Below are 25,422 nucleotides of genomic sequence, written 5' to 3'. Positions count from 1 at the left end.
TTCTTTTAAACTGAACGGAATAAAGAAAACTGTTTCAAACCACCAACACCATCCTCTGCCTTCTGTGTGTGTGTGTGTGCAGAAACAGGCCCACTATCAGGGCGTCCCCTGGCTGCTGGTGGCCATCCCGCTGCTCTGCTGCTGCGTGCTCATCCTCATCATCGGCCTGACCTTCATGGTGCTAACAGCGAGGAAGAAGCGTCAATCTGAGGGTGCGTACAGCCCCAGCACGCAGGAGCTGGCGGGGGCTCGGCTGGAGATGGACAGCATGCTGAAGGTCCCCCCCGAGGAGAGACTCATCTGAAACACAGACTGACACATGAGGGACTCTCAGAGAGGATGTGAGTGCTGCGGCACGCTGCACCAGACTCACAGTGACACCTTCACATCCTCTGTACACCTGGGCTCCACTGAAGGAAGTACGAGACGCAGGATAGAGCCCCCCCTGCTGGCAGTCATTAGGTACAGCAGGCCCACTGCTGCTGTGAATGTGCTGATAATCATGTAGGTGCTTCAACTGAGGAAATCAAATTGTTTGCACTGCAGAAACTCTCTGACATGACACTAAGACAATCAACTCTGAAAGTCTAAATGCTGTATCTTGCCTATTGCAGTTTTTTTTTATAATCTAGACTTCAGGACATTTACAGGGCTTCATCTCAAGACTCACTGCACAGACAATCGAGAGAAACTGGCTGGAAGTGTTTCCACTGTCAGAAGATGTTGGTGCAACTCTGTAGAAAGAGTCAAACCAACACAAGACTAACAAGCTGCAGCTCCTCTACAGGCCACTAGAGGCTGACTCTGAGAAGTGTCTGACTTTTGGACTGATTTGAAAAACGCTCAACAGGACCAGCACGTGTTATCTTTCTACTTTTGTGCATTTTGTTGGTGAAATAATGTTTCACTGCAAACACACGACAGCAATTTGACTAAATTGACTCATTCTTTTTTAATATGCACGACAAGAGCACAAGTACAAAAAAAAGTGCTTCTTAAAAACACGGCTGTTAATATAAACAGTAAAGTGCATCTATGTTCAGAGAACTCAAACATATTTAAATGAAGAAATGAGAGAGAGAGAGATGAATCTTCTCTGTGCTCGATGTTTATATTTGACGATTGTTGACGCTTTATGTTTCCTCGTTCTCAGAGCAGCCTGATGTTTGCACAGCTGTTTCTCCGTTACCGCCTGTACAGTTTGTATATTTATGTTTATTCTGTGTCTGAACTTCTGCAGGATTTTGAGTGTTTTACTGTTAGTGCTTCACAAAGGGAGTCTCTGCTCGTGTTCGTCTCCGCCTCTCCGGTAGCAGCTTCACTCCGATCTGTTCCAGCCGGGGTGTCAACGAACCTCCTCTGCTGAGCGTCCCGGGAGCAGATGTTTTGAATGTAAAGATAAAATAAATACTGAGAAGATAAAAAAAAGAAGAAGCTATCCTTGATTGTAGATTGAGGGAAAAACAACATATCCTGTAACACACTGTAGTGTGACCAACATGATGCACTCTTTTAGGTCTTTTTTTAAACAAATGTGAACTCTGAGTCAGAGTGTAGGTCTCTGTTGCACAGCGTCACTGTCGTCTTTGTTTCTGTGTTCATGATCCAACATGTTTCATTCATAATGTTTTATAAACCTGCAATAAAGCAACACTGACTCTGACCTCTCAAACCTCAACATCATCCTCCATCATCCAATCCACAGCCAGTGCAGCCGAGCTGATGTTGAAGTGTAAAATCCTGCAGTTCCTCGAGTGTCCACTAGAGGCTGGCTGCAGAAGCACAGGAAGTCACATACACATCCATTCTAAAAAGCCTGTTTTTACAGCAGAGATTAACATGTTTACAGCCTGGTTCAAAAAAACAAACAGGTCTGATTAGCTCATGTCTTGATCGACACACACTGTACGGGGGGGTGAATGTTTTGATGACTCATCAGTTTTGATTTGATGAAGGATAAGAGTTATTCACAATAAGGCGTGTAGCTGACCTGATTGACAGGTGGGCGCGGTGTAACGGTTTGTCAGGAGGCTTAAAACCCGCCTCAGCTCCAGCTCTCAGTCTGTCATTAAGTTGACTGAAAGTTAGACTGAGACAGCATTTCCAGCATGGAGACCGCCATCGATGGGACTCCAGCGCCCCCTGCAGGAACAGACGGGTGACATCGCTCCTGATGGGAGTCAGAGCTTCCCCGATCTGGAATCATAAATAACAGACATGTTTGATATGTCCAGGTCAGGCAGCCTCCGACGGAATACCAGCAACAGCCAATGAGAGCGAGCAGACCGGGAAGCATCACCAGTCAGATGTGTACTTTTACAGCAGCAATCATAAAGCACCTACACGTCTTCTCAGCCATATTCTTGTTCTACCAGCTGACAACGTCCATCGTCCTCCATGTTTGTTTTTCTCCTTAAGCAGGTGTGGTCTCGCGGTCTGGGTGAGGATGATAAAGTAAAAAATCAGTTGAATCTGTCCTCCTCGGTTAAGATTTGAAATCTTTTCGTGTGAAGTCTCGTGCTGCTGTTCATTGATCTGTTGATGTAAAACACCAGGGTAACCTTTGAAGTCTGTAGGGCCTGTCAGAAAAGACGTGGTGGGCGCTCGCTGCTTGCCGCATGTCGAGTCCATTTGTTGTCTATGTGTTGACGAGCCCCCGCCGAGCTGAGCGCAAAGTCCTGCTTGCCCTTCTTGCACGCTGCACTGAAATGAACAATTCTTAATTTGAGCACTTCGCTACGTGATGTCACCTCTGCGTGTCCAATAGGAGAAAAGCTCAGATCACTTTTTTGAGCTCTAGTGGCGAAAGGCCATTCTATCTGAAACGCCATTCTCGTGGTCATAGCGCGGCGTGGACCTGGGTCACTGTCACACAAGGTCGGGCGTTGGTGGTGTATAGAGGCTGTGGTCCTCCAGGCGGGTGGCCCGGGTTCGAATCCGACCTGTGTCTTCTTCCCGCATGTCATTCCCCACTCTCTCTCTCTGATTTCTGACTCTATCCACTGTCCTATCTCTCTCCATTAAAGGCACAAAAAGCCCAAAAAATAATAATACATTTTTTTTTTAAAAACAACAACAACATAATAAATGTTTGGTCGCTCGACAGAAACAGAGTGAGTCGTGTATTTTTAATCAAATGAATATGACATGTTCTGATGACATTAACATACTAGTCACCACTCTTTAATCCGTCTTAGAACAAAGATAGTGTCATCTGTTCACACAGACACACACAGACACACACAGACACACACACACACACACACACACACACACACACACACACACACACACACACACACACACACACACACACACACACACACACACACACACACACACACACACACACACACACACACACACACACACACACACACACACACACACACACACACACACACACACACACACGTAAGGACACCTGTACAGCTTTTAAAGCCAGAAGGACTTTTTGGCATTCAACACATGAACGCCCCCGAGATGAGGCGGGAGACAGTTTGTGATTTTAAAGAAGCAGCCACCAGCCAATCACACACAGTTTAGTAAGGCAAAACAAAACAAAAACAACAACAGAAGGAAATCATAGTGCAGATATGAGCAGCAGAAATGGCAAAAACGAGCCAAGAATTTACAATAAGGTTTTTTTCAAAGTGTCCAAAAAAACGGATCGGACTGATGCTGAAAGTCTTAGGGGTCTTACAAAGTTTGTTTTTATAAAAAACAAAAAGGAGGCAAAACATTTCACGGACGAGCGAGAGAGAGAGACAGACTGGATTTTATCATGAAGGCCGTAAACAAAACAAAGCAAACATTAAAAAAACATGAAGTTACTGCAGGATGGAGACGCACCGCACTCTGGAGCTACTGGAGCATAACGCTATCAGCTGGAGCTAACACAAGCAATACGAGCTAATCAGCAGGACTACCCCGTTATCAGAGCGACACTTATCCTCTTCAGGAAACACTGCATGATATATTCAGAACCACAGATCTACACTGATGCTACGCTAACGTGGTGGCGTTAAAGACAAGAGGCGCTGCTGTGCAAATCCAGTTAGCATTTAGTCAGAGAGAACTGTTGGCATCAGAACGTCTTCAAGGGTTAGGGACAGAGAGTCTGTGTGTATGTGTGTCTGCAGCTCTGTGTGTGTGTATGCACTTTTGTGTGTGTGTGTGTGTGTGTGTGTGTCTGCAGCTCTGTGTGTGTGTGTGTGTGTGTCTGCAGCTCTGTGTGTGTGTCTGCAGCTCTGTGTGTGTGTGTGTGTGTGTGTGTGCAGCTTTGTGTGTGTGTGTGTGCAGCTCTGTGTGTGTGTGTGTGTGCAGCTCTGTGTGTGTGTGTGTGTGTGTGTGTGCAGCTTTGTGTGTGTGTGTGCAGCTCTGTGTGTGTGTGTGTGTGTGTGTGTGCAGCTCTGTGTATGTGCAGCTCATTTCTAATTCAGGACGGAGTTTACCCTCTGCTAACTTTTAAGGTGTTTCACCGGCTTAAATCCGACACCTAGAATCTGCCTTCTAGTAGGTGTGACTTCTGGTTGTCATGGTGATGGTTTTGAAAGGTGTGACTACTTAAAGGATGAGGAAGGAGCAGCGAGTTCTGTTTGGTGTCACCAGGGAGAGAAACGCTGCTCTCTGATTGGTCACGTGAAGTTCAAACCTGATTTCTGTTCTGATTATGTTTTGGTTGGTTTGGACGTTACACTCTACTCGTTAAGATGAACCGTCCGTCTCCGTGGTAACCAAACAACGACACAACCTTAGTTTAGTACAGACCTTACACAGAGCTGCAGACACAGGACGCTGCTCTGTGTGGGAATAAAACAACAAAATGAATCCTAATTCATTTGATCCTCAGACGGCTTCAGGTGAGTCCAGGAGCTGAGGACTGACACACTCTCCTGTCTGTCACTGGTCAGCAGCAGAGCTGATGGTGGTGGGGAGGGGAGGTGTGTGTGTGTGTGTGTGTGTGTGTGTGTGTGTGTGTGTGTGTGTGTGTGTGTGTGTGTGTGTAGGGTGGCGATCAGGACCTTCTGTTGCAGGAAATTATGCACAACCTCTGATACATATGCACGACTCTACAGCAACAAGTAAATCAGAAACAAGGGAGGAGAAAATAATTTAGTTTTTCTGGAACAAATGTCACCAAACAAAAGATTCTGGTCCTGAATGCTCTGGATTTGTTTGGACTAGAGAACAAAACATGGCACGCCCCTCAGTTTACCAGATATGAGAGCAGTTATCAGGTCAAACCAACAGGTGTTGCAGCGATGGAAGTGGTCAAGAGAAGTGGTTCAGATAGAAGTGATTGTACTTGACCTAAAAAGCCTCTGCATGTTTCTAATAAGCTCCACGAGCAGAAACGTGCTCAAACTAGGATCAATATTGGAGATGCTTTTGAAAAATGGAGAGAGGTTAGAACACAGAAAGGTTTACAGACCGATGCAGAGCTGGATAAACACTGAAGCTTCAGTGTCCACCACATGGTGACCTGTGAGCATCGACTCTAGAGAGGAGGGGGCGGGGGGAGACAGCTCTCTACAATGTTTAGAATTTGGACTGCAGTTCCCATTTTAAACACCAGGGGGTCAGAGTTACATACTGCTCCTTTAAAAGCAGTCTTGATAAAAAGTACAGTTCTACAACTTCTAATGTCTGCTGTCCAAATAAACTTATCAAATGGTGCCAAAATGTTGCCTTTGTATTTGAACAATGTAGACGGTGCTCTCTCTCTCTTGTGGTTTAAACATAAGTGAAGATCTGCAGTTTGTGAAAGCTTTGGTACTTTTGATCATTAAAATAACAGATTGTATCATTTTAAAATACATGCTATCAAAATTAGGGAATATTTTGTCAACCTCAGTCTCCTTTGAAATGATTGATTCAAGTGCTTCTGTTGTGATGTCATCAACGTTTAAGAAACTGGTAAAGCACATTCTGATATTCTTTGAGGTTCAGAGTTATTTTAAAATGAATTCATAACTAAAGTTTTCATCGTTTAGGAATTTAGGACGTTGCATCCTTGGGCAAAGCAAATTTTCAGACTGAATTTAGACGTCTCATCGTTTGTGTGAACTGTTTCCTGCAACAGAAGGTCCTGACACGGCAGTGACGATAAAGGTGTGTAGGGATGGGGCGGGGTCAGGGTGGGGCGGGGTCAGGGTGGGCGGGGTCAGGGCGGGGCGGGGAGGGGTCAGTGCGTATTCACAGGTTTCAGTCAAACGTTTCCCACCTCCTCCTGAGGTCCTCCACCTTCTTCTTCTGGGGGGTCGCCGGCTTCGCTAAAGTCAGCAGATCCCCAAACAGATCCTGAGCGCTCTGAGAGTCTCCCTCGGTGCGGGGGGGCTTGGTACAGGAGGAGGGCGTGGGGCCGGCCAGGCTGGAGAGGGCGTGGTCGCTTGAGCAAGAGGGGGGCAAGCAGGTGGGGAAGGCTGAGGGGATCAGTCCAAAAGTGGGCGGCAGAGTGGACCCCCCAGGGGATTGCTGTCTGTAGAGTCCTGGTAAAGAGGAAAAGGACTGTGGGGGGGTTTGAGTGTGTAAATATGAGCCAGGTGGGGGTCTGTAGACTGAGCTGAAGGGGTTCCCGCTGACAGTCGGGGCGTAGTGCATCTGAGGGGACGGGTGCTGCATGGAGGGGGTGAAGGGGTTCAGTGATACCTGGGGGTGCAGGGGGAACGGGGGCAAGCCCTGAGGATACGGCCGGGGGGGAAGAGGGGGTTTGCAGGACGATGGGGACACACCCACACCATCACTCTGGGGGGCGGAGCTGGCTAGTGTAGAGTTTTTCAGGGGGTCCAGCAGGCTGATCAGGTCTATGTTGTCCTCCTCAGGCCTGGAGGGCTTCAGCAAGTCTCCATCTGTGCTCAAGGTCAAGGCCTGTCTGAACTCCTGCCCCCCCCACGTAGACCCTCCCTCAGGTTTAGAGCGAGACTGAGCCCCAGGAGGAGCCAGGACGCCCCCTAACTCCGGGGTTTTCCTTCCGTGGGGGCGCGGGATGGTGATGTTTCCAGAGGAGGAGGAGGGGTCTAAAGGGTCCGGGGCGGGGCTGGAGGTGTCTCGGCTCGGGGAGGGGGCTTCACTCCGAACAGGAAGCTGGACAGAAGGAGGTCTGCTGCAGGACGGAGGACCAGACACAGGCAGGGAGGACTCCTCCGCTCCGACGCTCCACAGCTTGTTGTAAGACAGGTTGGAGAGTTTGAGGCCCGGAAGAGTCCGTGAGTGTTCCCCGACTGTCAGGTCCATCCGCTGAAAACACAAAACCAAAACCCTTTAGACTCCTAAAGACCAGGACACGGATTTGAACAGCTCAGAAGATCCTAGAACCTAAAAACTTACATCAAATGATCATTCATACAAAGTGCAAAGTGCAAAGTGTGATGTGTTTTTCAGCTCATGCATTAAAGCATGTGATGGGTCGTGACTGATCATGAAGCCTGATGTTCCTCTACAGTTCTGTGGGTTAAAACATTAACCCTTTCCATAGTGCAAATCCACCGCAGCGCAGTAACAAAGCTCTGCCATAATTACGCTTTAAGACATTCTTATTGATTCCACAACAGCGTCTCCCAGTCTGTGAATTCACATTTCATTACGGAGTTGCAGAAGGGTGAGAGAGCACAGCACAACGGGAGCTCCACATACAAACACAGCGATGTTCTGCCCACTGGCTCAGCTGATCTCGTCCCTCCAACACCCCTGAAGACAGAACAGAGGGAACGAGGGCGGGGGATCACTTTATCCCCTCTTCATGCCTCTGCAACATTCATACTAAAGGTGAAACGCCACAGGGACGTAAATATCTGACCTGGAAACGGCAGTCTGAATCAGGCTAGACCAAATAGTCAAGTGTCATTAAAAAAGATTTCTCAAACACCATCAGTTCTCCAACCTTCCCTAACTCTGCCTCTCCATCGGTCTCCCATCCTGTACCACCTGGCTCGGTTTTTTTTTTGTGTGTGTTGTAGCTAAAGCTCTTCATGAACGAGGCACATGGACCGGTTCTACCAGTGAGAAAACTGAAACAATCTATAGATAAAAAAAACATTCTCTGATCTTTACCGGTTTCTGTTAAAGAATATGAACAAAACGTTCTTGATTCATGAATCTCTGAAGAGCTCATGCAGAGTTTTTTTTTTTTTCATTTAATGATGTTCAGGTCTTCAACATGAATCCTCCTCTGAGACTGTGAACAGATTCATGGTCATCTGTGGGTTTTGTACAATTTTTATTTTCCAAACTAAAATGTATTTTTATTCAAACTGGACCTCTGGACAAAAAGCAGACCTAACACTTTCAGAATCTAAACATCTTTCTGCAGCGGGGCATTCGGACGTCTGACCTGGTAGGTGAACTTGGCCTGCAGCTCCTCCGAGTCTTTGGGGGTCCTCAGGTCCTCCAGACTTTTGGCGAGGGTCATGTGTTGGCCGTCGGGCTCGTCCTGGCAGCCGAAGATGTCCCCCAGCAGGTTGATGTTGGAGAACTTCTCGGTGACTGGACTGGGAGGAGCCGTGTGACTTTCTGCACCAAAACCGGGATCATCAGCTTCCATTAACTCCACCTCCTTCAGGGAGCGGTACGGCTGAGGCCTGCAGCAACAAACAAGGTTTCACTTTCTGTTTCCTTCGATATATTTTCATAGATTAATTTATCTCGGTAGCTTTCATGGATATAGTATCTGTCTGCTATCCAGCTGTCATGTAGCTGTAACAGTAAACGTGGAAGTGACCTATATATGCTTTGCTGAGGCTGAAGAAATCCTAACGTCTGACATTATCAGGTAAAGGTCATGACCTCTTTGGAACCAATTAGAAGTGTTGCCAAACATGCTGACAGATTATAAGCAAGACTGTTAACGTGAGAACTCAGTCACATGAGATGTTATTGCTTGTACTTTGCTCGAGCTGCGATCACCTGTGGTCTGCATTGTTGTGTTAGCATGCTAATGTTAGCGCTCTTTAGTTAGCTCGTAGCTTCACATTGCATGTAAACTAACACAGAATGAGCGTGATCTAAAAACTCTTACTAACATCCAAATAATCAGTGAGTATGTTCTTCTTCTTCTCTCTAGTCCTTGACTAAAACAGCTTTTATACACAAGGGGAGGAGCCGGCCGTCCCGTCCATGTAAACACGACTCTGACAACAACACAGCCAGCGGGACTCGAGCTTCTCACTCATTGTAGACAGTCATGACTCAGAGACACATTTACACAGGATAGACTGGATTTATGATATATTTATGTGTCACACAATCTTCCTTTAACCCTCTCGTCAGCGTCTGCACACAGACCACATTATCCTGTGAAACATGTGCAGACGTGTTAAATCAGAAAGAGAAGAGGAAGAGTTATAAAAGGTTTTGAAAGGAGCGACAGAGCTGCGTACAGAGGCGACCACTCGAAGGGGGCGGAGAAGAGAAAGCTGTCGGGCAAAGCAGAGATGGATTCGTCGTCGTACTGGAGCTCGTCTCCGGACGAATCCTCCGAGAGAAAGACGGTGTAGTGACGAGTGGGACGGAGAGAGCTACAGACAGGAGAGGAAGACACAAAGATTCACACACACACGTGTTAATCAAGAAGATTAGAATAAAGGAAAGGTGGGAAATAAGAAGAGATTCAGGGTGAGTAAGAACAGAAGTTCCTTTGTTATATAAGGATTTATTTTATTACATGCTTTGATTAGTTGTTTAAGATTGAGTCTCAAAGGAAGCTGTGCAGTTAGGTCAAACAGGAAGTTGTTATTTTGGACAAACAAACCAACAAATAAAATCTTACTGGCAGAGATAAACGGGAACAAGAGCAGAAATCTTATCAGGACCGACAAGAAAACCAGATTCTAGACGTTTCAAAGGTGACTATGTGCGTCTTGTAATGTCTCTTACTCTCGTCCTGTCATCGTTTATCTGAACATGGAGGTTGAAATGTGTTATTCTGGATGTAAAGGAGGAGGGGCTTACTGGTCGACGCTGCTCTCCAGACTCACGTTACTGCTCGGCCTCTTCAGCAACATCGGAGGACGAGCCTGAAGAAGTGAGAAAATAATCACTTATAGTCTGTCAGCGTTAAAGGCACAGTGTGTAAACTCCACCACCAGGGGGCTCTCGTCGAGGCCAGCGGGGAATCATGGGAGTGATTTTCGCTGATACTCCACCCTGCTTCCGCCATGTTTGCTTTTTCCTGACATCATGGGCACTAAAGTGTGTAGTTGGATTTTTATTTCACCCTTCCTCCCCATCCTGCCTACCTGTCCAAAGTGCACAGTGATTGGCCGGTGGTCCTCCAGTGTTCGCAGAGGCCCCTCCCTCCTGACTGCGCCGCCTGTAGACGAGGTGAACCCGGCCGTGTTGTCGTCGTCGTCGATGACTGCCGACCCCGTCGCTGGGAACCCGTTCTCTGCCTGCTCCTGTAGAGGGGGGACACAGGGGGGAGGAGGTTGACGTAGGCGAGAGGAGAGATGGTACCGCAGGGGGAGGGGGAGGGGGAGAGGGAGGGGGAGGGAGGCTGCACGTCTCGGCTACAGAGGTGTTTAAGGGGAGTTCAGGTCAGGAGAGAGTTTGAGGGGGTTTGTGAGTGAGAGCGTGAACTGTTACAGCTGCAGGTGCAGATTTTAATCTCCCACTCTAATGATCCAGTGTTTCCATGACAACAAAGTGTAATTCTCATCACATCAGAGGATTACTGGCCTCTGTGTAGAGCTCTGTACCTTCTGCTTCAGTCGACTCTTCACTTCCTTGATCCGCATTTTGGCGTGGTCCTTAGCCTGAAAACAAACAAAGATGGATCATTTTTATTTTCTGAACACACGATTCACTTTCTTAGAATCTTTATGAAGACATTTTGGGGTTCGAGGTCAAGAGGTCCAGGTTGAGTCTCAGCTTGCTCAACGTGCAGGTCTAAAACCTGTAGGTCTCATGTTGTCTGATATTTGAGTTTGGTGTGGAGATGAAGTGACAAAAACTAAAACTTCAAGTCAAAGCTTTGATGGGATCAGCTGTAGAACAAAATGTAAACAAAACATTCCCCCGTGTAGTGGAGCCGTTCTTTTACAGAATAAAACAAGACTGTACTTACAAACTTGTAAGCGTTCTTCATGGCCGGGTTTGCCCTGGTCTTCACTGTGTTGAAGATGGCTCCGCCCCCTTTCTGTCAGAAGACATTCACAATAAATCAGTTTGTAAAAAATCTCTGCACACACGTGTATCACCATCAGTTATTGGTTTGCTCTTAAACAGCAGCAGGACAAACTTTGAAAGAGCATGATTAAAGGTCAAAGGTTACCGGCCCTCGCTCTCTGTAACCCTGGGCGATTTAAACAGCAGCTCACCTTCACTGTGAAGAGCCACTGGTGGTAGGTCTTATCACTGCCTGTAGGGGGCGACACAACAAGATCAAGTTAGCAGCATCATGTTATAAACACGCTGAGTACAAGAAGTAATGTCGGGTAAATCTAGAAACATTTGAAGACACACTGCGGTGTGTGCATCCTTGACATTCTGGGACTAAAGGTGTGTTCACTGCGTCCAGAACGATCACATAAAATCACCAGAGAGCGGCCTCACCTGCGTACTCTCCCATGTTGATCTCATCCTCAAAGATGTCGCTGAAACCTTCGCCTGCGTTCAACAAGTCCAACCGACCGTCAATGAACTGCAGGAGGAAACAAAACCACGAGTGAAGGGTAGGGTGAGATCAAGAGTGTGTGTGTGTGTGTGTGTGTGTGTGTGTGTGTGTGTGTGTGTGTGTGTGTGTGTGTGTGTGTGTGTGTGTGTGTGTGTGTGTGTGTGTGTGTGTGTGTGTGTGTGTGTGTGTGTGTGTGTGTGTGTGTGTGTGTGTGTACCTGTTTAAAGAGCTGCAGCTGGATGGCATTCAGCAGAAACTGTCTCATGGCACTGGAACGATGGTTCACAAACGTGTCTTCATTGAACGTGATCGGCTCTCCCTGAAAATTCAAGAAAACACAACGACTGTCACAAAAACAACAACAACAACCACAACACGTTGTCTTTATGTTTAGGGTCCAGTGAAATTCCTCTTCACACCCAAAGTGTCACACCTCGAGTCAGTTTTTTACCTGTTTGTTATTATTATTATTCACCATCTTCTTAATTTGCTCAAAGAGTCAGAGAAATTAAACCCTGCACGAAAACTTATGTTATGAATTATGTTTTTTTGAAAGGATGCAGGTCCCCAATAAGCCAGATGGTGTCGCTTTTATGAAAGGCAGGGTTGGTAGTTTTCGAAAAACTAGCATGATTTCGAAAGTAGCATTCCCTCGGTGCGCCCTCTAAAGCCACGCCCCCTCACCTACATAAACAAAGCACCGTTGCTCCAGAGGCTGACCTCAGCTCATCTCTTGCATTGTGTAGAAACTACGTCGTCTCATGTCTCATTCAGCGATAAGAAAACTCACAGTGTAAACTCTGTCATCAATGGCGTGCTTTGAGTGTGGGCTAGAGTACGCAAGAGGTAGAGAGCGAGCAGGGAGACAGGGAGGCGTCTGATTGGTTCATCAGATTGGTATCTCGTAGCAGACATTGGTCAAAATTTTACAGACTTACAACTGATACAGATGATGGATTTTCTTTCTTTATTCCTTTTTCAGAGAACATGAGTTATTAATTTCTGTCAGGACCTAAAGACAATTTCAACCAAAATCTTAAAAAGTGGATCTGAAGGAAACTACCTACCCTGCTCTTAAGTGCTCATTTGATATGTCAACCCCAACGAGGTAGAAGTGATTAACTTCAATCTCAATCTCAAAACAAGCAACAAAAAAGCAGGAGTCGCAGATTCACACTGATGAGAAAGAAATGAATTTATAACCTCGTTCTTGTTCGGTTCATCACATTTGTCTCCCGTGCACAGTTTGTACTGACCGGTTCGATCTGCAGAGCGTTCCTGTAGCTGCCAAACAAAGCCGCCTGACTCTTCAGGAACGCCCGAGCTACACCGTCTCCCGTTGTCGTGGAAACCTTCTTCAAACGACTTTTTAGAGATGAAACCTGCAGGATGTAGACGCACAGTCTTTAGAAACAATAAAGTTCAAACTGGACCGTTTCCTTTAAGACTTAACGGTTACTGCGCTGCAGCGTCTCACCACGTCATTGGGCAGACTCTGGAGGTCGTCGTACGGGGTTTCCAGGGTGTTTGTGTCCACATTCAGGACCACCACATCATCCAGAGCCATCCCTCGGACTTTCTAAGAGCAGCAGACAAAAGAAGCATTTCAGTACCAGCTGAAGCAGAGTCAAAACGTCTGCTCCGGCTACAGACACCTACCTCCATCAGGCTGGAATGCACTCCGATGAGGTAGGGCATGGGGGCACTGAGACAGGAGACAGTTTCAGAGTTACAACATCTGTTCCAAACATAACAGCTGTTTATTCCACTTCAACACAGCAGAGGTCAGATGGGCCTCTTCAGCTTCACCCAGCAGAAAATCATCCTACTCTTCAAACAAAGGTCTTGAAATGTTGAGTATAAACTTCAAGCTGCATGTGCATGACGGTTTTAATGACAGAGAGTTTTTAAAGCCTAAATGTTACTGGGCGATCAAGGAAAGCGCACTGTTTGATTTATGCCCATATTTGGGCGTTGGGCTTGCTACTTAATATATGAATTTCACACGGGACAAATAAGACCTGGAGTCTTTCAGTTTTCCTCACAGGAGCTCCAAAGGGAAGACCTGAGGGTCAAAGGTCAAACTCACTTTGAATAGGGGGATTTGAGCAGACCAGTATGGACTTAATGCCTTGACACACGAGCAGAACTAGTCGCTGACTGTGGCGTCGCCTCACGTCGCCTTTTGTCTTGGTCAAAAAGTTGCACTTGAACACACCGCAAAGACTACAGCCGACGGCCAACCACCACGTATGTTCTGCACATGCGTGAGAGGAAATAACTCTCCATGCCAGCAGGCGGCGGTAGTCTGTAATCGTCATTTCAAAAAGGAGAAACAGGAAGAGGACGAGGACGGAGAAGAATGAGGATAAATAAACCGTTATGATAAGAGAAGACCATTTTTACACCGCTATAGGTACTACTAATCGAGAATAACGTCTGATAAAAAGTTGAAACTTGCTTTCTCTTTCTTGTTTAGTTCTCATGCACTGATTCGCTTAGCTGAACAGCCAATCAAGAGTGATTCCTTGAAATAAGCGACGGAGCTGGACACACTGCAAAAACTAGGGTGCCGGTCTCCTCGGTGTGTCAGGGCCTTTAGCTCTCCTCAGGACCGGCTGGTTGTAAATGTTCAGACGCCGCAGTAGACCGACACCTCTCTGAGATTTTACAACTTGTTTACCAGCCTCTGACGTCTGTTCTTATTGGTCAACTTCAGGCTTCCAAACTATGCAACAATACAAAAGTTAAAAACAACATCTCAACGCTTTTTTGACTTTGAGGTTGTGCTACAGTCAGAATGGTCACCATGGTTACTCACCAGCAGTAGTCTAGCAGGTGTTGAGGCAGGACAGGAATGTAAACGTGTTGCCAGTGCATCGGATACATCATGGCTGCAGAGCCGTGGACACAAGCGGTTAACTGTGGATCAAATATATTGAAAATCAATAGTGACGTCACACAGCGTTAGATCTTTATCTTGACTTCTAAAACAGCATTTTCTCATATGTAGACATTAAACATGGATCAGGTTGTTTGACACTATTACAGATATTAAAGACTGCATTATTTAATTAATAAAACAGGAAGTCAGTGCATCATAAACGCAGATCATCAGAGAGCTCACAGACTGTCTGACCTGCTCATTAAGAAAAGACTTGCAGAGTTTTAGCAGACTTTATAAACAGGTGGTGGGTGGACTTACAGTGCTCAGTTTGCTACAGCAGATGAGGATTCGTCGTTCGTAAAGCATGCTGGCGTACAGGTGAAGCATGTTGTTGACGTCTACTGCTACAAAATACTCTGTTAGGTTTCTCTGCAGGCGTCAAAAACAAGAGAGAGAGGGACAGAGTCAGGGAGAAGGTAAAGAACAACTTAAGATTCAGTATCGATGATATGGACATGAAACTCAAGGAGCTCAGGGTGTTTGTTTGTAATATCTCTGGTGACAGCACTCACATTCTCAGGTATGCTGGGAAGTTCCCCTGTGTCGGGAACAGTGAAGAAGGAATGCTGCAGAAACACAAAAAAACACAACAGGATCAGTGTTTGTGAGCACAAGAGGAGGAGAGTCCCCTCAACGCTCAGGCAGCCTGTTTCTGCAGGGTCAGAATGAATTAAAGACATAATGGGTGTCACAAATAGTAACAGATCCTTTAAAGGTCACATATCCTCCTCTTCATCAGTGTAAATGAGTCTCAGAGCTCCTCAAAACATGTGTGTGAAGTTTCTTGTTCTAAATCCACTCTGATCCTGTATTTGATCATGTCTATAAGCCCCTCTATTTCAGCCCTGCTCAGAACAGGCTGTTTCTGTGTCTGTACCTTTAAATATGTAAATGAGCTGTGTCTGACCACGCCCCCTCTCTGGAAGGGCTTGGGTGTCTCTGGCTTTCTCGCCCCATGTCCTATTGTTTACGGTGAGAAGGCAGACTCACAGGGCAGAACAAACACCTAGCTGTGGGAGTGTCACCCACCTGGGGGAGGGGCTACTGCAATTTGTGATGTCATAAAGGGAAATTCTGTAAAACGGCCTGTTTGAGTACACATCTTCTGAAAAGTGGAGCAGGCAAAAGACGGAGAGGATGGACTTTTCTCATCATTGGGTGGTTTGTAGACAGACCAGGGACACATATTAGAGTTAGAGGAACATGGTGAAGTGGATTATATATAATATGGGACCTTTAAAGCTACAAAGAGAGAGTACTTTTATGTAACAGTCTTTGTTTGCCCTGTAGGAACGAGCTGACGAGAATAACATTTGTTGATATTTCTTTGTTGTATGCTCGTACCTTCACAGGCTCAGTTTTGACTGTAAAGATAAATTCATGTCCATGCTGTGAGTCTTTCTGAATCTTCAGTGGAGTTTAGTTTCCTGTTCTTAAATCAGATCTCTGTTGGAGGTTGATGTGATATAAAGTCAGACTCACCACACCCAGATGAACGGGGACTCCGGGCTCGGGGATTGGAAGAGTGTGTAGAGACACCAGCAGCTCCTGCCAGTTACTCTCCTGAAACATTCAAACATTCAGGACAGGTGCACGGCTTATTTTATCTCATGAAACAAACTTAAAACTCCAACATCAAACAAGTTGACTGAAGGGCAAACATTAAAGAATTCAAAAAGATGACGTCATGTTTCTCTTGATACTGTAATGTTATAATGAGATGATAGTTTAGTTGGGACATAAAAACCCATTCAGAGGAGAGAGGTGGGAGGGGGAGGGGGCTCAGGAGGACATGACAAAGCAGAAACAGAGTCAGAGTGTCTACATCTTTTTTTAAATTGTTTTCAATGAGGAGAGAGCGTTGGCTGCAGCAAGGGGCCGTGTGGAGAAAAGCTCAGCCCCCAGCATCTTTCTTTGTGAGAAAGTGTTCAAGAGTTTAGCGTAGGTCTGAAAAAAGCATTCGACTGATTTTACTGCCGTCTCTGTCATTTTCAGGTTTAAAGCTCGTTGTTGTTAACGTGCTGCTGATGTCCACTACAGAGGGAAATATGGAAACTAATTCAAACTGACTCAAGCTGCTCACCATCTGAAGCCAACTCAACAAACCAGTGAAAACAGGAACTTAAAAACAGGAAGTTTAAATTTAGCTCCAGAGAGACGACAGAGAGCCGCACATGAAGTGAAGAAAGTGACCAACAGATTTATGAATGAAGTCGATCAGCCCGATAGAATAATGATCAAAGCAGTAAAGATTTCAGATTAAATCACAGAGTAAAAGAGTGTTTGTAAAAGTATTTCTTCAGGAGTGTGACCTCCTCTGGCAAACAGGACGAGATGTGGCCGCGACACGACTCACCTGTCCTTTGATGGTGTAATCAGCGAGGATATTCAGCAGCTTGTAGAAGACTTCAAACCACGGCAGGTAGCTGAGCGAACACAGAGGGTTCCATTAGTTTACATACAGACTGTCCAGGGTCTTAAAACCTGCATTCTCTCCAACAGCCAGCAGGGGGCGACACTGGTTGCAAAAAGCAGTCGATGATGCTGCCTCTCAGTTCATTTATTCCTTCAGGGAACATTAACGAGTTTATGTTCCAAATCTCAAGTTTCAGTTCTTCTCCCACACAGCGTGATGTTCATTTAGTCATTTATGGTCGTGTTAAGATCACCGACTGTATGAATAACGGACAGAGGAACATCTGGTCACAAGTAGAAACAGAAGACTTAGAGAGCTCCCCCTGCTGAGTGGCTGCAGTATAGGTCTTAAACCCCGCGTCCTCCATGTTACAGTAAGATGGGACATGGATAATTTTCCTCAAACCTGATTTCGTCGTTTGATGCTATTCAATGGTATTAAAAGAGTAAAGCGTAACCAACACAAACACAAGACTTCTTGAACTTTCCATTACTGTGAGTGTCTGCCTCACATTTAAGTAACTGTGGTGAACAACTAATATTTGATCGTGTACTAGGACCCAATCTATGGATAATAAATGACTAACGGACGACTTACAGGAGCGAACATTGCACACACACACGCACACGCACACACACACACACTGACCTGAGGATGCAGTAGCAGGTGTGAGCCCCCGAAGAGAGACGACAAAAACCAAATCTCTGTTTGCTCTCGATGTCCGTCAACACAAACGTGAAGTTCTGCCCCACCTGGTTCACCGTCAGGCTGCAGCGAGACAAAGAGAGGCGGATAAGGAGACACACACAGACACACAGACCAACCGACACGATTACAAAGTAAGTTTAATCTGTGCAGAAAGAAATCTATTTAACGAGGATCTGCAGCTTTTAAGTGAGTCCAGAACTAAACAAAAACTGGTTTTATTTCAGCATTAAGTAGATCCTGGGACAAAATGTTTGTGTATCCCAAAGTTTTCGGGGGGGGGGGGGGGGGGGGGGGGGATGTGTGTAGCTGGTTGTGCATCTGTGTGAGAGTGTGTGTGTGTGTGTGTGTGTGTGTGTGTGTGTGTGTGTGTGTGTGTGTAGGTGGTTGTGTATCTGTGTGTCTGTGTGAGTGTGTGTGAGTGTGTGTGTGTGTGTGTGTGTGTGTGTAGGTGGTTGTGTATCTGTGTGTCTGTGTGAGTGTGTGTGAGTGTGTGTGTGTGTGTGTAGGTGGTTGTGTATCTGTGTGTCTGTGCCTACCTGTCCATGCTGAAGGGGAAGCAGAATTTGGGCACCGTGTTCAGAGTTTCCTGTCAGTAAACAGAAGCACACAGTCATTACATTAGGCTTAGTTTGTGATCTCTATTTATAAATATAAATCTGCTATTACATTAAAAACTTTCATCTTATACCCCCCCCAACCATATTAGTCCTGCTTCTATCATATTGGATCAAATATACTTTATCATCCCCAAAGGGAAATTTGTCATACAAAACACAACAATTCCACTTAAACATAAGAAACACCGTCCTGCAGCGCCGACTTATCGACATATAGCACGCCCCTCTTGGCACATTGTCCTACATTAAACTGTTATTCAGAATATTAACGACATCATGTCGAGTTGAGTCATGTTACAAGCAAAAAAAGACATTATCAGCCTTATGAGTAAGATTACAACAAACGATACACATCATAGAAAGCAATGGAACAAATAAAAGAAAAGCTGTTTGATCTGAATATCAGACCTGATCAGTGTAATCTGCAGGATACTGTCTCCTCACCTCCGGTCCTGTGAGAGAGAGGACACACACACACACACACACACACACACACACACACACACACACACACACACACACACACACACACACACACACACACACACACACACACACACACACACACACACACACACACACACACACACACACACACACACACACACACACACACACACACACACACACACACACGATATGGAGTGAGCTAAAGAACTCAAAGAGTCTGAGTGTTGATGGTATAACAGGAGCAGGGTGAGACTCTGTGTGAAGAGTGTGCAGCATGTGTTGGTCATATGTTTGACCTTTGACCTCCATGTTTCTACAGGTGTTTTTTATTATACATGCTTCTGTACATGTGGCTTCATATCCTCTCCCTCTCTCCCTGACTCTGTTTTTATTGCTACTGCAGCTGAACTGATCGCCCCCCGAGGACCAATCAAAGTCTGAACTTAACCTCCCAGAGGTTTTATGACCACATCATAAACCAGCACATGTTGGAGCCCATAATTGAATGGTTATGTAAACGCCTCGTTATGTTTTCTTAATGTGCCGTTTTATTTAAAGGTGGATGCACAAGATTAAACAACAGCTCTGAGGTTTAAAAAGATGCAGATCATGTTCTTCAGTCATTCAGTCATTGCAATAGTTGGACGGTTGATGCACGCGCCACATGTACAGAGGTCCACGAGGGGGGACATCCCCGGGATTGTGTCCGCCCTGTGGCACCTTTTCTGCAGGTCAGCCCCCCCCCCCCCCTCCTGTCTCTAAAATAAAAACCTAAAAAGCCCCAAAAATACGATCTTGATGGCTTGCTGTAAATGTGTGACACTAAAAAAAAAAAAAAAAAAAAGGTCGGTTTGCACGCGTTCATGTTCGTGACACGTTCTGAGAGATAGGGCATCTTTGAGACTGAACAGGAAGTGATGCGAGGAACGAGACTCCAACAGGAGGAAATTCTTAGAAACAAGCCGACTGCTCAGAAACCAGGAAGTCTGATTAGTCACAAACGGCAGATTAAAAAAAAAAGGAACCTGATGCAGACCGGACAGATCAGGATTTCAAAATCTAAATAAGTCGTGAGTGACTCAGAGTTTCCTTTAATGTGTTAAAGATGCAAACATATAAAATCAGTGTACATTAAACAGACACTAACTTTATCCCGAGGTCTTTGCTCTTACAAATGTTCCCCGTTTGATTCACTAAACTCTGCAGCTCAAACTCGTCGTGCGCTTCGTTTGCTTCTGTCTGATTCATGACACCAGTGAAGTCCATGAGTAGCTTTGGGCTGTCACGATACCAGAACTTCAATATGATACGAGTAAGAAAACAAAACAAATGAAACCACAGCAACACAAAAAGAAGTCGAGTAATTTCTCGGTTTCAATGAGCATGTGATCTCTACTAAGCGCTGAAATGTTGCAGATGTGAGACATGAACAGAACTTCAGCATCTTCATGGGGCGCTGAAAGGACTTGACAGTCAATCTGTCGACCTGAGACTTTGACTGGACCCCTGCTGGTCTCTCTTTAGGCTGCGACAGAACCCATTCAAATGAAATCAGAGCAACCTTAGTTGATCATGTCATCAACCATGGGCTGACAATGTGAGAGGCTGGACAGAGAGCAGCCCAACTCGAGCCGTTTTACTGTACTGGTATATGTTGCACTGACTTGTTTGGTGAAAAATAAAAAAATTAATGTTTCAACAGCATGTGTGTGTGTCTGCAAATATTTCTGTGCATGTGAACAATCTGAAGAATTTTCTACTCCAACACTTCTATCACTGAGGGTTTGACTTGTGTTGAGGAAACACGCTCACTAAGACGGGAAGGTGAGAACGATCAAAGCGGACTAATCTGAGATAACTAAGCGGTGGCGCTGACAGTCCGTCGTTATCTTATGAAGTATTTTTGTACATCAGGAATCACAAAACGTGTGCAGCCTCTCAGTCAGCAGGATGTGAGAAAATCATGTGATGTGAGATAACATTTTGCAATATTGCTCAATTTGAATAACGCAAAATACGCAAAAATAAAGAGTGCATCTTTGATCATCTGCTGTTCTCACAACATTTAAAAGCAAACACAACCTTTTCAGAACAGAAGAGATGAATGTAGTCCAGCCTCACACACTTACCTGAGGTGTGTATTCCTGGTTGTGAGACCTCCAGGAAGACCTCATACGTGGACTCGGGGCTCTCCCTGCAACACAGGAGGAGAACTTATATGTTCTGTGCATGTTAAAGGGGGAATATTCTGAAAAATCCACTTCTACAGTGTTTTTGAACATATATTTGGGTAACCTGAGTGTCTACAGACCCACAAAATGTGAAATAAACCCATCCAGTCCTTTGTTTGTGGTCTGCATAAGTCTTACAACACAGAGAAAAATGCTCTGTTTCAAATGTGCTCTCCTTGTGATGTCACAGTGGGATACCCTCCCCTCCCCTGGTATCTCCACCCATGGACTCCACCCCCAGCCTAGAACAAAACATTAACGCAGGTCGGCCATTTTTATTCTCTCTACAGAGGAGTGATGTCTACGGGGAAACTCAGGGGGGGCTCGTTGCATTTAAAGAGACACACACACCAAAACAGAGCGTTCTGAGAGAGCTGGTTTATACAGGGTCACAAACCTCCTCTGGTGCTTGATTCATGTTATATTCTGACCAAAGCACAGATGTTTCATTTAGAGCACAGGGGACTGTTTGAAAAGGTGGAGAAGGGGGAGAATATGTCCTCTTTAAGAAACAAAAAACAGGGGAGCACATTCACCAAAGGAATGCAGCCTTTCACTCATCTGGAAATGTACAATAAATGTGTTTTTTCCTTACATATTTATTTTGCGCTTTGAGTTTTTCTGTGTTTGATTTTGAGTGACGCTGAGACTAAGCTGCAGATATCCTTAAACATGGCCGACTCATTTCAGGGGCCGCCAGGGACCTGTTGAGTTGCAGCTCAGACTTTGTCTTTAAGTCCAAAGCGAAGATTTTACAGAAGAAAAGCCCCCCGGTGTGTGGTGGTATCAGGGTTGTTAAACTCTCTGACTTCACAGAGGATAAAAGCTCTCTGTCTTTCAGGGAAGCTATCACCGTGTTCTCAGTCATCGTCAGGATGTCTGAGGAGTGAGGACACTCTTAATGTGATCATCAGAACACGCACCAACAAAGAAAATGATTGTTTTTCAAAACAAGCGCTTTAAGCCAGTATTAACCAGTGTAACCAAAACAGTAAAAAAATCACAGTTTTCAAAACACATCATCCACAGAAGAGAAAACATAATGACGTTTGGAACCATCTTTGAATGCTACACCCACAGAACGGACACCGTTAATCAAACTAATCTTTCAATGCTCTAAACCAGCGCTTCTCAACTCGTCTGGCCTCAGGACCAAACTCCAACTCCTCAGCGAAAAAAACTTGACCCAAATTTCTGATATTTTTGGACCAATCAGATTTATTATCTATTAATGAATAATAATTTAATTTCTGCTAGTGGAGCTTATTAGAAACATGCAGAGGCTTTTTAGGTCGGGTACAATCACTTCTATCTGAACCACTCGCTTCCATCACTGCAACATCTGTTGGTTTGACCTGATAACTGCTCTCATATCTGGCAAACCGGGGAGCGTCCAAAACGGCCGTGTGGGTGTGGCCTTAAAACCGCCTACCTTCTCTGGTTACTGGCTGCTGCATTGTTGTCAGAGAAGCCAGCACTTCAACATAGCATGTTTCCTTAATGTCTGATCATACAGTAAGCTCACTTCATCATTTCACTCACTACACATCTCACTGATTGATCCTTTAAACACTTGTGAGCTGACAAACAGTCTGTTAGTATGTTCTCTACACATTCACCTTGTTTCAAAGTCTGATTGCTCTTCCCTGTAACACATACAAAGGTTTAACTCTCAGGATGTGTAATAACATGTGTAGTTAAACCGTCCGTCTGCAGATCAGTGTAGGATCATCAAAGCACCATGTTCAGTTTTACTGTGAAGGTGAGGATGTGTCAATAATTTCCCTCCAGCTCAAACAGCTCACTCCCAAAAGGTACACCATGAAAACAAGTGATTAAATATGTCTCACTGTGCCAGATGAGTCATCTCCTTAATACAATATTTACAGTATATCAGAGGAGAGACGTCAGGATGCAGGAGTGGTCCCCAACCTTCTTGCTGGCTCGTGGCCCCACTTTGACATCACAAACCTCTGGTGACCCCCAGACATCCAAAAGGCAGACAGTTTTTTGCTCACATTATTCAATCAGGTCATAGTAGATGCAGTAAACGTTCATTTTTAGAGCACATTTAGGCTTAATTGTGGAGAGAGGAAGAAAGGCTGGGAGGAGATTTCTGCACAATGGATGACAGACAGAGACCCTGCAAGCTCCTTGTTTTGGCTATGGCTCACATTGTCTTGTGTTCAATAATACACATTACATTTGTTATTGATCAGTAATCACACGTTTCAGGCGACCACAAATGGGGTCGGGAGCCCAAGGTTGGGACAGCCACAGGAAAACAAACCCAGCTTTAGCCTGAAAACCAACATCCTGTTTGAGAACAATCTGGCCCCGTTACCATGTTTACATTAGCTTCCTGTGTTCATCTGTGTCGCTGCCTTAATGCTAGCTGAATGCTAACGTGTTTTAACGCGTTGTTTTTGTCGTCTCTGCTCCGTTAAGTTGAACAGCAGCAGCATTGGTGTGTTTTTATTCTGCCTGTCGCAACAAGTCCGGGCCTCACACTGGGCTCTATCTCCCCGTGTCACTAACACAGCGCTCTTAGCAGCAGGAGGCTAACAGGGTCAGGAGAAAGCAGCGGATTATCGGTCTTACTTGATTCGGGACCCCATCCTTGTTTGTCACCCCGCCGCGGTATGTCTGCCTGCGGCGGATGTCAGTGCGCAGACGCGTCCGTCCGGAGGTGTTCGGTGATGCTAACCTGTCACACAGAGCTACACAGCGCCATGGTCCGTCTGCTCTACGTCACACGCGTAGATCACGTGCTGCCTCGCGAGGAACGCCGGGACTTGTAGTTCTATTGTGAACAAACAAAACAATACCCATTGAACGAGCTCCGCGATGAAAACTACAACTCCCACAGTGCATATCGGAGACGACGATTGAGTCTCGTGACAAGAAGACGAAAAAGTTACCGTTATGTACCTTACCTGTGACAGTTATAAACTCAGGGATTTACTGAGATTTTTCAATGTTTAAATCCTGTTTTACTACGAATTAAATTACATGTACAAATTAAATATATGAACATTCACATATTATACTGGTGAGTAAAATCAATTCCCACGTTTACAACTCCATGGGAACGGATAACAAACCATTTGTAAACCGTGCTCTGATTTAATAAACACCTTTTTTCATACCTGAAACCTCGGAGGCTCTGGATTGTAGGCTTAGCGCTTTAACACGGTTGTTTAGTTTCCCCCATACATGTTTTCTGAATACAAATAGAATTTTTAAACACGTTAAGCCACAATGATGAATTAACTATTTTAAAAAATGTATAAAATTAGCCTATCAAAAGCAAATACTTTTATAGAGCATTAAAGTAGAATAAAATACGAAACAATAAATAAAAAAATAGAATAGTGCACGTAGGTTATAAATGCTGCAAGGCAAAGTAATTATAGGTTGTATATATATTTATATATTTATGTATTTAAAGCAAGTAAATTTGAAGTGCTTCACATGGAGACATTTACAATTAATTTAAAAAACTCACTAACAATTAGACGTGGGGAAAACATTGTTGTATGTAAAAATAGAAATTCTTAGTTTATGTGATTTTAAATCGATTCATAACTTCCAAAAATCGAATCCTGCTTAGTGCAAAGGCCTAAGCCCTACTAACAATCACAGAGACTATTAAATATGAAATATATTCAAATATATAATCCACGAGAATACAAAAATATGTCAATAATATATGTACATATTTGCATATTGAAGATAACAGCTAATTTTGCTCTCTTTATTGAAGTTAATAAGTTCCTATAGTTGTATTTTGGGTTGCAGACAAAGTCCGGAGACATAGTCCTCAATAAGATATGTGATATGATTAAGAGATGAAAATGTTTTTCAGGGCTTTACACTTCAAAAAGAGCCTGAGGAAGATCTTTTGGATTGAGACACTCCCCTGTTTAAAAGAAAGTCTACAATCTTTACTAATCCGGATGGAGAACTTTAAATAGGGTGAATTAGCCTAATGTGGGACAATTGCATTGCATTTTAGACTTCTGGGATGTATTGCAACATGAAGCTATACATTAAATCCACACCCAGTACCACTGTGAAATCCCCAGGATGTCCCCTAATCAAACCCAAAGAGAAAATCCAGTAATCACACTCATTAAAGAAATAGTATACATATCAGTAGTCTTAGTGCCAAATTGTCTCGGACAATCTGCATTTCCTAATGTGGGACAGTGCTGTTCTAAATGTGGGACACTGAAAAGTCGATGTTAAAAGCCTAAAGACATCACAACTTGTGTTAACCCTTAGTTTTATTGACTTTCATTTGTTGTAGGAAGACCTACACCCACTTGAGCAGGTGTCCCACATTAGGCAGTGTCCCACATTTGGCTAATTCACCATATCTGATTTAAAAATTAAAACACAGAAAAAAGTTTGTTTCATACAGTTTGTGTCACATTTGT

General features: G+C 44.8%; 2 protein-coding genes and 1 long non-coding RNA gene across 4 annotated transcripts in view; 2 read left to right on the top strand and 1 right to left on the bottom strand.

Annotated features, from left to right (window-relative positions):
• crb2a (crumbs cell polarity complex component 2a) overlaps nt 1–1,663 on the top strand; it is a 37,270-nt gene extending 35,607 nt beyond the window's left edge. Inside the window, exon 13 of the mRNA XM_029280318.2 lies at nt 83–1,663. Coding sequence (XP_029136151.1) covers nt 83–304 — 222 coding nt within the window. The 3' untranslated portion in view covers nt 305–1,663. The remainder of the gene's footprint in view (nt 1–82) is intronic.
• Nucleotides 1,664–4,842: 3,179 nt separating this feature from the next.
• Nucleotides 4,843–25,422, top strand: part of LOC136183162 (uncharacterized) — a 254,481-nt gene continuing 233,901 nt past the window's right edge. Inside the window, exons 1-2 of the long non-coding RNA XR_010668998.1 lie at nt 4,843–4,979; nt 5,010–5,240. This is a non-coding gene — a long non-coding RNA (uncharacterized lncRNA). The remainder of the gene's footprint in view (nt 4,980–5,009; nt 5,241–25,422) is intronic.
• On the bottom strand, nt 4,957–23,723 carry dennd1a (DENN/MADD domain containing 1A). 2 transcript variants are annotated; one of them, XM_020649419.3, is made up of 23 exons: nt 23,582–23,723; nt 20,879–20,943; nt 18,708–18,751; nt 18,219–18,268; nt 17,623–17,742; nt 16,915–16,984; nt 16,041–16,121; nt 15,071–15,124; nt 14,817–14,927; nt 14,433–14,533; nt 13,271–13,316; nt 13,089–13,190; nt 12,868–12,993; nt 11,829–11,930; nt 11,551–11,638; nt 11,316–11,356; nt 11,063–11,134; nt 10,695–10,751; nt 10,236–10,394; nt 9,949–10,013; nt 9,378–9,515; nt 8,333–8,579; nt 4,957–7,239 (listed from the first exon to the last, which is right to left on the bottom strand). In XM_020649419.3, exons 1-23 carry the CDS (start codon nt 23,596–23,598, stop codon nt 6,208–6,210), a joined length of 2,988 nt encoding a protein of 995 aa, XP_020505075.3. In that variant the 5' UTR covers nt 23,599–23,723; the 3' UTR covers nt 4,957–6,207. The 2 variants fall into 2 exon arrangements, with proteins under 2 accessions (XP_020505075.3, XP_029136150.2); XM_029280317.2 differs by lacking the exon at nt 9,378–9,515 and having other exon boundaries at nt 23,582–23,722.

Source organism: Labrus bergylta, chromosome 17, assembly GCF_963930695.1.
Source record: "Labrus bergylta chromosome 17, fLabBer1.1, whole genome shotgun sequence".
NCBI classification, from domain to species: Eukaryota; Metazoa; Chordata; class Actinopteri; order Labriformes; family Labridae; genus Labrus; species Labrus bergylta.
This window is presented reverse-complemented; position numbering and strand designations above follow the sequence as displayed.

Coding starts and splice junctions, on each gene's coding strand:
- dennd1a (XM_020649419.3), bottom strand. Junction 14,534..14,816: donor GCTGTAGCAAACTGAGCACT/GTAAGTCCACCC, acceptor TTTGATCCACAG/TTAACCGCTTGTGTCCACGG. Junction 7,240..8,332: donor AGGCCAAGTTCACCTACCAG/GTCAGACGTCCG, acceptor TTGTGTTTTCAG/CGGATGGACCTGACAGTCGG.